Source organism: Carassius carassius, chromosome 36, assembly GCF_963082965.1.
Source record: "Carassius carassius chromosome 36, fCarCar2.1, whole genome shotgun sequence".
In the NCBI taxonomy this organism is placed as follows: Eukaryota; Metazoa; Chordata; class Actinopteri; order Cypriniformes; family Cyprinidae; genus Carassius; species Carassius carassius.
The window spans coordinates 195,001-207,500 of NC_081790.1; the positions used below are offsets into that span (position 1 = coordinate 195,001).

Genomic DNA, 12,500 nt, shown 5'->3' on the forward strand with positions numbered 1-12,500 from the left:
GTGCCGTCAGAACGAGAGTCCAAACAGCTGATAAAAACATCACAATAATCCACAGCACTCCAGTCCATCAGTGAACATCTGGAGAAGACAAAAGATGAAACACATCCAGCATTAAGATGATTTTAACTCAAACACATAGAGTCTATAATCCATAATAACACTTCCTCCAGTGAAAAAGTGTTCTGGTCTGAATCAGGAGAGAAATCTGCACAGATCAAGCAGTGTTTAAACAGATCTAAACTAATATGTGTCTGTAGATTTGGATTACTTGTGGATTATTGTGATGTGGATTATTGGACTCTCGTTCTGACGGCACCCATTCACTGCAGAGCATCCACTGATGAGACACTGATGCAATGCTACATTTCTACAAACCTGATGAAGAAACTCAGATGGCCTGTGGTGGGTGAGCCCATTTTCAACTATTCCTTCAAGTTGAATTCATTCGTAACGATTGCTGGAAATAAATGCAGCACTAAGACCAAACCCCAAGCTGGAGCTCATTAAAAGTGCATCAATTTTCCTGTGAATTTCATCACTCATGAGTCGGTCTGTAGAGAAATCTGATGCTTTTCACAAACACAACAAACTGAAGACAGACGAGTCGGAAGCAAGTGAATTATATTAAATCATTTCAGCACTCAAAACGTCTTAAAACGGGCTTCAGCATTCGACTTTGTGCATTACATTCATAAATGCGTTACAAATATTATTAAAATATATTATCCTCACCATTACAGGATAGAAAAGAATAGAATTCTCTGTGAATCAAGCAAATATGTACATATCAGGAATCAAGATAAAAAGAGCTTCTGTGCGTTTTAAAACATCGTGTAGAAAGGTTTGACGAAGATTCTTCAGCTACAGTAAACCGTCTGTTCTCCGTCAGGTTCAGTCCGTCTTTTTGCTGCTTTCTGCGTCTTTGGGGTCGGTTTGGTCCGGTTTGTTGGAAGCTGATCCGTTGGGTTTGTTGTGGAACGGAGAAGAGAGGCAGCTCGGGGTCGAGTCGGTCAGAGGTGAAAAGGTCAAAGGTCGAACAAACAGAGTCTTGTAGAGCAGAGACTCCACCGCTGAAAACGGATACGACGATGAGCCCAACAACATCATCCGCGTCTGAAACAACAACAGAACACTTCTTTTTTCACAATATGTGTTGTGTCAAAACTTACAACTTACCACAGCTCTCCAATACTTTGAAAATACATTTTGCACACAAAAATAGCTCTGTCTTGGTTTTCAGTGCAAATGCCTAAGTGACATAAGAGTCTTTGATAAATGAAGTGAATTTATGATTAAAAAAGGACTTCATATCTTTATTTTGCATCTCTAGTGACCGTATCTTGATTTAATGAGGTTTAGATGTTTGTTCTGGAAAACACCGATTGAAGGCCTTTTAATTGGTGGGAGGGTGAACGAAGACTTCTGAAGACCTGCAGAACCCAGAGTTTCTCAGAAATAAAACTCGGAGAGTCAAAGCTGAAGGAGAGAAGCGCAGAGGTCAAAGGGTACGAGCGTGAGATCTGTCTGAAGAACTCCAGACCTACCGTCAGTCTCGCTCAACAACTTCTCTTTTTAAAGCAGAATGATGCAACTACATGAAAATGATGTAAAAAGTGCGAGAGGCGTGTAAGAGCGTGAAGCGCTCGGATCACACTGAAGGGCAACACCACACACTTTGATGAGCTCTAGCAGCTCGTTCGTTAAACTCAGTCAAACGAATGCCGACAGACGTCTGATTCAATCAAACGCTCTCTGTGCCTTGATTCTAATGGTGAAATCACAGCTAATATTTGCTCATCAGTACATGAACTCACAGAAGCTGAGCTATAATGGTGTTTCACTGTACTCTGTCAATTATCTGTTACACTGCATTTCTAAAAAACAAAAAAAAAACAGCTAACACAGAACAAAAAACATAATAAAATAAAAATCAATTTTTGAACATTATTAAAAACAGTTATCTGTTTTTTTAAATAAACTCTTTATATATATATACACACACACACACACACACACACACAAAAACATACATATTATATATATAAATGTTTGTTTTTATTTGTGTATATATAATATATAATTTATTTCTTTATTTTTTTAAATACCTGTTTATTATTACATGCACACATACACACACAAACAATTTTAATTACTATAATACATTTATTACGCATACAAATATTTATTATACATATATACATGTATGTGTACGTGTAATAAATATATTATTAAAAATAAGACTATGGTACGACGCACAAAAAATACATAATATTAATAATTTTTAATACTATTTACTAATGTAATATTAATACATTTCATGTATATTTAAGGTTTTCTGAGTATTTCACACTTTTTTTTATTATCGCTTTATGACTGGATTTAGTTTTTACTTTTTTGTGAAGCATGACTATTAAATGCATAATTATAGAAATATAATTATATAAGGAGTGTCAGACACACAGACCTTGTTGGTGACGATGAAGAGCGTGTAGATGAAGATCAGATGATGCGTCTGGATCGGGAGGAAGTGACACTGCTGGAGAGAGAACAACACCGACCCCAGCAGAGTCACCTTGGTCGGGCTGCACGCACACACACACACACACACACACACACACACACACACACACACACAGGTCAAAGGTTAAACGAGGAATATAACAGTTCTGACTCTACACTGTAAAACACACAATTAACACACGGCTGAGATGCACATTCTATAGAAATGTGTCAAGTTTAACATCACTCTGCGACCATAAACCTTCTAATATCACTCAGTGAAAGAATTGTGCAGTGTGATTATTATTATTATCAATAATAAATTACTATTCACTGTAAAAGTGTCTTCATCATTTAACTCTCACAATAACTGCTTGTCATTTACTACTTGAGTCACTTTTTCAACTAATAAATGAAATTCAAAATAATATTTTTTTTAAATCAAAATATAACATTTTAATTATATAGTTAATAATTATTTTTTTATTATTTTTTTAAAAAATGTATTTAAAAGAGTCTCAGTTTCTGTGGGCTGAAATATGATTTATCAATCATCAACCAGTCATGAGGGGTGAAAATATTGAAACTGAGGGTTTATGCATCATCTGAAGCTGAATAAATCATCTCTCCAGTGATGTCTGGTTTGTTAGGAGGACAATATTTGAAAATCTGGAATCTGATGGAGCAAGGAAATCTAAATATAGAAAATCATCTCTAAAGTTGTTCAAATGAAGTTCTTAGCATAGAACTATCGCGCGACTGCCCAGTTTCGATCTGCTAAATAGTGAGGCGTGGCCAGCTGAATTCAATCACAGGTAATCAGGCTAATAAAAAAGCGTTAGGTTTCACCGCGGCAGCCCTCGTGTGAATCCTCCTCGTGTGAATCCTCCTCGTGTGAATCCTCCTCGTGTGATCCCTCCTCGTGTGATCCCTCCTCGTGTGAATCCTCCTCGTGTGAATCCTCCTCGTGTGATCCCTCCTCGTGTGATCCCTCCTCGTGTGAATCCTCCTCGTGTGAATCCTCCTCGTGTGAATCCTCCTCGTGTGATCCCTCCTCGTGTGAATCCTCCTTGTGTGATCCCTCCTCGTGTGAATCCTCCTCGTGTGAATCCTCCTCGTGTGAATCCTCCTCGTGTGAATCCTCCTCGTGTGATCCCTCCTCGTGTGAATCCTCCTCGTGTGAATCCTCCTCGTGTGAATCCTCCTCGTGTGAATCCTCCTCGTGTGATGTGATCCCTCCTCGTGTGATCCCTCCTCGTGTGAATCCTCCTCGTGTGATCCCTCCTCGTGTGATCCCTCCTCGTGTGAATCCTCCTCGTGTGAATCCTCCTCGTGTGAATCCTCCTCGTGTGATCCCTCCTCGTGTGAATCCTCCTCGTGTGAATCCTCCTCGTGTGAATCCTCCTCGTGTGATCCCTCCTCGTGTGATCCCTCCTCGTGTGAATCCTCCTCGTGTGAATCCTCCTCGTGTGAATCCTCCTCGTGTGATCCCTCCTCGTGTGAATCCTCCTCGTGTGATCCCTCCTCGTGTGAATCCTCCTCGTGTGAATCCTCCTCGTGTGAATCCTCCTCGTGTGAATCCTCCTCGTGTGATCCCTCCTCGTGTGATCCCTCCTCGTGTGAATCCTCCTCGTGTGATCCCTCCTCGTGTGAATCCTCCTCGTGTGATCCCACCTCGTGTGAATCCTCCTCGTGTGAATCCTCCTCGTGTGAATCCTCCTCGTGTGATCCCTCCTCGTGTGATCCCTCCTCGTGTGAATCCTCCTCGTGTGATCCCTCCTCGTGTGAATCCTCCTCGTGTGAATCCTCCTCGTGTGATCCCTCCTCGTGTGATCCCTCCTCGTGTGAATCCTCCTCGTGTGATCCCTCCTCGTGTGATCCCTCCTCGTGTGAATCCTCCTCGTGTGAATCCTCCTCGTGTGAATCCTCCTCGTGTGAATCCTCCTCGTGTGATCCCTCCTCGTGTGAACCCTCCTCGTGTGAATCCTCCTCGTGTGAATCCTCCTCGTGTGAATCCTCCTCGTGTGATCCCTCCTCGTGTGATCCCTCCTCGTGTGAATCCTCCTCGTGTGAATCCTCCTCGTGTGATCCCTCCTCGTGTGAATCCTCCTCGTGTGAATCCTCCTCGTGTGAATCCTCCTCGTGTGAATCCTCCTCGTGTGATCCCTCCTCGTGTGATCCCTCCTCGTGTGAATCCTCCTCGTGTGATCCCTCCTCGTGTGAATCCTCCTCGTGTGAATCCTCCTCGTGTGAATCCTCCTCGTGTGATCCCTTCTCGTGTGAATCCTCCTCGTGTGATCCCTCCTCGTGTGAATCCTCCTCGTGTGATCCCTCCTCGTGTGATCCCTCCTCGTGTGATCCCTCCTCGTGTGATCCCTCCTCGTGTGATCCCTCCTCGTGTGAATCCTCCTCGTGTGATCCCTCCTCGTGTGAATCCTCCTCGTGTGAATCCTCCTCGTGTGAATCCTCCTCGTGTGAATCCTCCTCGTGTGAATCCTCCTCGTGTGATCCCTCCTCGTGTGAATCCTTCTCGTGTGAATCCTCCTCGTGTGAATCCTCCTCGTGTGAATCCTCCTCGTGTGAATCCTCCTCGTGTGAATCCTTCTCGTGTGAATCCTCCTCGTGTGAATCCTCCTCGTGTGAAGACCGACGAGTGTAAAGACCATCGACTCTACCTGCGCGACTCCACCGAGCAAGGACACCGACAGAGCACTTGAGTATTGCTTTTCCCCCCTTTCTTTACTTTTTGTATACCTTGTTCTCAAATATCTTACACCTGTAGCCACTATGTGCTTTTAGATCTCTACTATCACTACTAACACTCGGAGAGCACGCTATGTACGTCGCAGGAAGGCCTGTCTGACAAACCTACGGCCTGTCTCTCTGACCTCTACTACTACGCTCTCTATTCCAGTTGGTCTCTGGAACTGCCAGTCTGCAGTTAACAAAGCAGACTTCATTTCTTCTCTTGCTACTCATTCCGGTCTCAACCTCATGGCACTGACAGAGACTTGGATCAAACCTGAAGATACTGCCACCCCTGCAGCCCTCTCCACTAATTTCACTTGTTCCCACACTCCTCGTACCACTGGGAGGGGTGGAGGGACAGGTCTCCTTATCTCAAAAGAATGGAAATTTGATCTTCAGCCATCACCTACAGGTAATGGTTCATTTGAATCACATGCCCTTACTGTAACCCCCCCTGTTAAAATCCACTTTGTGGTCATTTATCGTCCCCCAGGTCAATTGGGAAACTTCTTAGAGGAGTTGGATGTGCTGCTATCAAACTTTCCTGAAGATGGTACTCCTCTGGTACTGCTTGGTGACTTCAACATCCACCTAGATAAACCCCAGGCTGCTGACTTCAAAACTCTGCTCGCCTCATTTGATCTCAAGCTAGTGTCTACTACAGCGACTCACAAATCAGGCAACCAACTGGACCTCATCTACACGCGCTGTTGCTCTGTGGACAACTCTTCAGTTGCTCCACTGCACACCTCAGACCACTTCCTCATTACTGCTAACCTAACACTTACTCCTGAAGTGCCTCACACTCCAACGCAGGTCACCTTTCGACGGAACCTACGCTCACTCTCTCCATCTCGCCTTTCTTCTGTGGTTTCATCCACACTTCCTGCACTCTCTGCACCCTGAACATCGCTCTAAACTCAGGGCTGCAGAGAGGAAATGGCAGAAATCAAGAAACTCTACAGACCTCAGTGTGTATCAGTCTCTCCTCTCTTCCTTCTCTGCAAATGTCTTCATGGCTAAAACATCCTACTACCACAACAAAATTAACAGCTGTTGTGACGCTCGGACACTCTTAAAGACTTTCTCTTCTCTTCTTAATCCGCCGCCACCACCTCCTCCATCGACTCTTACAGCGGACAACTTTGCAGCTTTCTTCACAAATTAGACAAGATCCATCAGTGACCAATTCCCCACACTGCAGACTGAGGAAAACTTCACAATGACCGATGCACACTCTTTCTCCTCTTTCTCTCCACACTCAGAGATGGACGTTTCCAAACTTCTCCTGTTCAATCATCCTACTACTTGTCCACTTGATCCGATCCCCACTCACCTCCTTCAAGCGATCTCCTCTTCAGTCATACCTTCGCTTACTTACATTATCAACTCCTCTCTTTACTCTGGAACATTTCCCTCAGCATTCAAGCAGGCTCGGGTAAGCCCACTGCTCAAGAAACCATCTCTAAATCCAGCGCATCTTGAAAACTACAGACCAGTATCCCTTCTTCCATTCATTGCAAAGACACTTGAGCGAGCTGTGTTCAACCAGCTTTCTATGTTCCTTGTACAGAACAACCTCCTGGACAGCAACCAATCTGGCTTCAAAAGTGGCCACTCAACTGAGACTGCCCTGCTCTCGGTTACTGAAGCCCTGCGACTAGCAAGAGCAGCTTCAAAATCCTCTGTACTCATCTTACTGGACCTTTCTGCTGCTTTTGACACCGTTAATCACCAGATTCTCCTGTCCACCCTCAGAAAGATGGGCATCTCTGGAACAGCACTCCTGTGGGTTAAGTCCTACCTTTCTGACAGATCCTTCAGTGTGTCTTGGAGGGGTGATGTTCCAAAGTCTATTGGGGTTCCTCAAGGCTCAGTACTTGGACCACTTCTCTTCTCCATCTACATGACGTCATTAGGATCTGTCATTCAGAAGCATGGCTTTTCTTATCACTGCTACGCTGATGACACCCAACTCTACTTCTCATTCCAGCCAGATGACCCGACGGTAGCTGCTCGCATTTCAGCCTGTCTGAGTGACATCTCTAGCTGGATGAATGACCATCACCTTCAGCTTAACCTTACGAAGACAGAACTCCTGGTGATTCCAGCTAACCCATTGCTTCATCACAACTTCTCTATACAGCTGGGCTCATCAACCATTACTCCTTTGAGGACAGCTAGAAACCTAGGAGTTGTGATGGATCATCAGTTAAGCTTCACAGACCACATTGCTACAATGACCCGGTCCTGCAGGTTTGCCTTATACAACATTAGGAAGATTTGACCCTTCCTGTCAGAGCAAGCCACCCAACTTCTTGTCCAAGCTCTTGTTCTCTCCAGACTGGACTATTGTAATGCTCTCCTGGCTCTTCCTGCATGTACTGTCAAGCCTCTGCAATTGATCCAGAATGCAGCAGCGAGGGTTGTCTTCAATGAGCCAAAAAAAGCTCACGTTACTCCGCTCCTCATCAGGTTACACTGGCTACCAGTAGCCGCTCGCATCAAATTCAAGGTACTGATGCTAGCCTACAAGACGACCACTGGCACGGCACAAACTTACCTAAACTCATTGGTTAAATCTTATGTGTCCTCCAGAAGTTTGCGCTCTGCAAGTGATCGACGCCTTGTGGTGCCATCCCGAAGAAGTTCAAAATCACTCTCACAGACCTTTTCCTGGACTGTGCCCAGCTGGTGGAATGACCTCCCAATCTCAATTCGTACAGCTGAGTCTTTACTCATTTTCAAGAAACATCTAAAGACTCATCTTTTTCACCAGCACTTAACCAACTAACACTAGCACTTTTCCTGTTCTTGTCTTTTTATTTATTAAAAAACCTACCTATGCGTTCTATACTAGACTAACTGAGACTTGTCATGGCACTTGTATACTGTTGTTGTTCTCTTGTTGACCTGACTGCTTCTATTGTTCTCATTTGTAAGTCGCTTTGGATAAAAGTGTCTGCTAAATGATTACATGTAAATGTTAGCAATGAATATTACTAATCAAAAATTAAGTTTTGATATATTTACGGTAGGAAACTTACAAAATATCTTCATGAACATGATCTTTACTTAATATCCTAATGATTTTTGTCATAAAAGAGAAATGTATAATTGTGACTCATACAATGTATTGTTGTCTATTTCTACAAATATACATCTGTGACACTGATGACTGCTTCTGTGCTGCAGGGACACATGTTTGATAAAATCCATAAGCAATAAGGTCATGTGTTACAGTGTGTTAGAGTAAAATGGCTTATTTTTTTCACATAATTACTGAATAATTCAACACATGATTTACACCAAAACTGATTCTGCAGGTTGATCTATGTGCTGATCAATATGAGATGATGCTAATATGCATTGATCCCATTGATCTGCACAAGCGATTAGTGTTTTATTTCCCATCAGATGCTCAGAAACACAGTGAAGAAGCATCGAACGAGGCTCATCTCCTCGAGAGAAACACTTACTGTCCTGCGTTCTTCAGCACAAACCCTTTCAAACGCCACTCGCACAAAAACCATGACAACAAGTGTCTCCAAGAAATCAATACACAAGCCAATTATTCTACCCGAGGCATTCTGGGAGCAAACGCTATGATTGTGAGAGAAACAGACTCCAGATTCAGCTTCTGCAGACAGAAACAGCTCATCCATGAGGCTTTCATCTCAGCTCGTTAACACAACGAACGTCCTCAAACATCAGTGTGCCGTCTCATAAATGTCTTTAGACACTGAAACCACTCGCAATATCTGATGAAGAACAGCGACGATCCTGCAGATCTGAAATCATGTTCAGACATTCAGACACAAACGCTGCTGTCTGAGGGATTCGATGTGTTCGGATTTCATTTGAATTTTAGAAACAAAATAATTCTAAAACTTTAACTAAAATTGTCAAAGCAACATCTTTCATTTTCATTGAGTTTAACTTGATTAAATTAAGCAAAGCAAAAACTGAAATGAAAATGTATTTAAAAAAATACAAAAAAAGTGCATTAAATTATTTAATTAAAAAAATTATTTCTTTTTAAATAAATTTTCAGTTTTCGTTTTGATAAGAAAATATAGACATAAAAAATTCACAAAATTACTAAAACTCATTTGATTATATTTGTTATTATTTTCTTTTACAGGTCTGATTTTTTTATTTATTTACTGAAACAAATGTGTTAATTTATACACACATATTTAACTAATGAAAATTATTAAAACACAACAAGTTACTAAAACTATCATTTTATCAGTTTTGTGAATTTTTTAAACATCTATAATCTTTTAATAACCTCCACTGCTTTAGTTATTTCAGTCAATTTTTTTATTAGTATTTTTTTTAATAATGTTTTTAATGTTTTTAGTTAGCTATAACAACCTATGCACAAAATTCTACGATACTTCTAGTATATCATATAATTGTATTTTATTATAAGAGGTGAGATCTGCCCTGAATGTGGTGCTCCATGACTTCTATGTCTGAGCACTTCAGAAATGATGTTGTGTGGTATATCTGGGATATTTGAGACTCTTACTATGTCATCTTCAGGAGCTCGTTGGTTTCCGGTCTCCAGACGCCTCGCACCAGCTGCTCAAAGTTCCTCAAGAGTCCTCCTCCGGCTCCTGCGGACACGATCACATCTGGACATCAGAGATAGCACTCGCTAACGATAATAACTCAGTCAGTTACTCTCAGGATGATGTGTTGTGGCTCTTAAACTCTAATTACAGTCACCTTCACCTCTTGATATTTCAAACCTTTCCTGGCTCTAATTGAAGGACAGCGGGGTGAAATGCATCATGGGTTTTAATAATGAGTGTGTTGAAATTCTGAAAAATAACCTAGAGCTTTTAAACACTGAAATGTCAGGGCAAGAATATGGTCAGATATCTGACGTCGATGGATGAGTGGATTAGCGTCGGTGTACCTTTAGCCCAGCCCACCGCGATCATCACAAACAGACCGTCTTTGTACTTCCTTCCTGCTTGTGTGACTCCGCCCAGAACCTTCCAGGTGCGGGTCACTTCCTTCATCACCGTCAAGACCAGACGCACGGGCAACACGGACGCCAGCGAGTACACGGCATCCAGAGGACAGTAAAACACCAGATACCTGCGCACACACACACACACACACACACACACACACACACACACACGTCTAGAATAAAACACATCCAGTTCAAACATCACTGCAAATAAGAAATATCAGGGGCTAAAAAAAGTAACAAAAGTGGTTACTTTTTCACAGAACAGTGACAAAAAGTTACACAAAAGTAACAATGTATTACTTTTTCCATAAAAAGTTACACAAATAGTTAATATATAATGGAGCAACTCAATATTAATAATTTTAAACGTAACTTTTCTAAACATTTATTTTTTATATACAGTACAGACCGAAAGTTTGGAAACATTACTATTTTTAATGTTTTTGAAAGAAGTTTCTTCTGCTCATCAAGCCTGCATTTATTTGATCAAAAATACAGAAAAAACTGTAATATTGTGAAATATTATTAAAATTTTAAATAATAGTTTTTAAATGTATTCTACTTTAAATGATCATTTATTTCTGTGATGCAAAGCTGAATTTTTAGGATCATTATCACATGATCCTTTAGAAATCCTTCTAATATGATGATTCATGATCAAAGTTGGAAACAGTTCTGCTGCTTCATATTTGTTCAGAACATGTGATACTTTTTTAGGATGCTTTGACGAATAAAAAAAAGCAGGTATGTTTTAAAAATATAAATATTTAGTAATAACAATATACACTACTGGTCAGTAATTTGGGATCAGTCATTTATTTTTCTTTCTTTTTTTTTAAATAAAATCAAAGCTTTTATTCAGCAAGGATGTGTTAAACTGATAAAAAGTGACAGTAAAGAAAATATATTATTAGAATTTTTTTTATATTTTGAATAAATGCAGTTGTCTTTTACCTTTTATTGATCAGATATATGAGACAGCAGAAGTGTTTCCAACACTCATAATAAATCAGAATATTAGAATGATTTCTAAATGATCATGTGATCGACTGATGTTACATGTGACACTGAAGCTGGAGGAATGATGCTGAAAATTCAGCTTGGCATCACAGGAATAAATTATTTTTGTAAAGTATATTCAAATAGAAAACTATTATTTTAAATTGTAATAATATTTCACAATATTACTGTTTTTTTCTGTATTTTTGATCAAATAAATGCAGGCTTGATGAGCAGAAGAAACTTCTTTCAAAAACATTAAAAATAGTAATGTTTCCAAACTTTTGGTCTGTACTGTATTTCCCTTTCAGTTATTTCAGTCAACTGAAACTCAAGTGAAAGTTAACATCAATAGATTAAATAGAATACAAAAATAGCTTCTGTTTTTTAATATGTCTATATAGTTTAAATTAATTTGTATTTCAGTTTTAGTTCATTTTGTACATTCAGTACAAGTTAAACTTGAAAATGAAATTAAGAAATGTTTCCTTGGCAGCTAGCTGAAATAAAATAGTGGAAAAGTATTTTTATGATTTATTTTCAGCTAATGTTTATTTTTAGTAACAAAAATGTTTTATAATTGTTTTAGTTAGCTATAACAACTCATACGGAAAATGTTATGGTACTTCATTTTATTTTATGATTATTGTGAGGTGTAAGATGATTAGGATGTGGTGTACACAAACAGTAACAAAAGTGGACAGAGTGACAAAATATAACACAAAAGTAACAATGCATTACTTTCCATAAAAAGCAACCAAGTAACACAATAATTGTTAATAATTGTTTCAAGGAGTAACGCAACATTGTAATGAATTACTTTTAAAAGTTACTTTCCCCAACACACACACACGCACACACTCTCTCACACACACACACACACACACGCACACACACACACGCACACACACGCACACACTCTCACACACACACACACACACACACACACACACACACACTCTCACACACACGCGCACACACACACACACGCACACGCACGCACAAACTCTCACACACACACGCACTCTCACACACACACACTCACACACACACACACTCACACACACGCACACTCACACACACGCACACTCACACACACGCACACTCACACACACGCACACTCACACACACGCACACACAGACACACGCACACGCACACACCCACACACCCACGCACGCGCACACACGCAGGCGCACGCACACACACACACACACACACACACACACACTCTCACACACACACCCACGCGCACACACACAC

General features: G+C 40.9%; 1 protein-coding gene across 1 annotated transcript in view; it reads right to left on the reverse strand.

Annotated features, from left to right (window-relative positions):
- Nucleotides 1-604: 604 nt before the first annotated feature.
- LOC132116856 (trimeric intracellular cation channel type B-like) overlaps nucleotides 605-12,500 on the reverse strand; it is a 30,144-nt gene continuing 18,248 nt past the window's right edge. The window contains exons 4-7 of the mRNA XM_059525720.1: nucleotides 10,178-10,362; nucleotides 9,785-9,872; nucleotides 2,465-2,582; nucleotides 605-1,113 (exon numbers count right to left, since the gene is read on the reverse strand). Coding sequence (XP_059381703.1) covers nucleotides 892-1,113; nucleotides 2,465-2,582; nucleotides 9,785-9,872; nucleotides 10,178-10,362 — 613 coding nt within the window. The 3' untranslated portion in view covers nucleotides 605-891. The remainder of the gene's footprint in view (nucleotides 1,114-2,464; nucleotides 2,583-9,784; nucleotides 9,873-10,177; nucleotides 10,363-12,500) is intronic.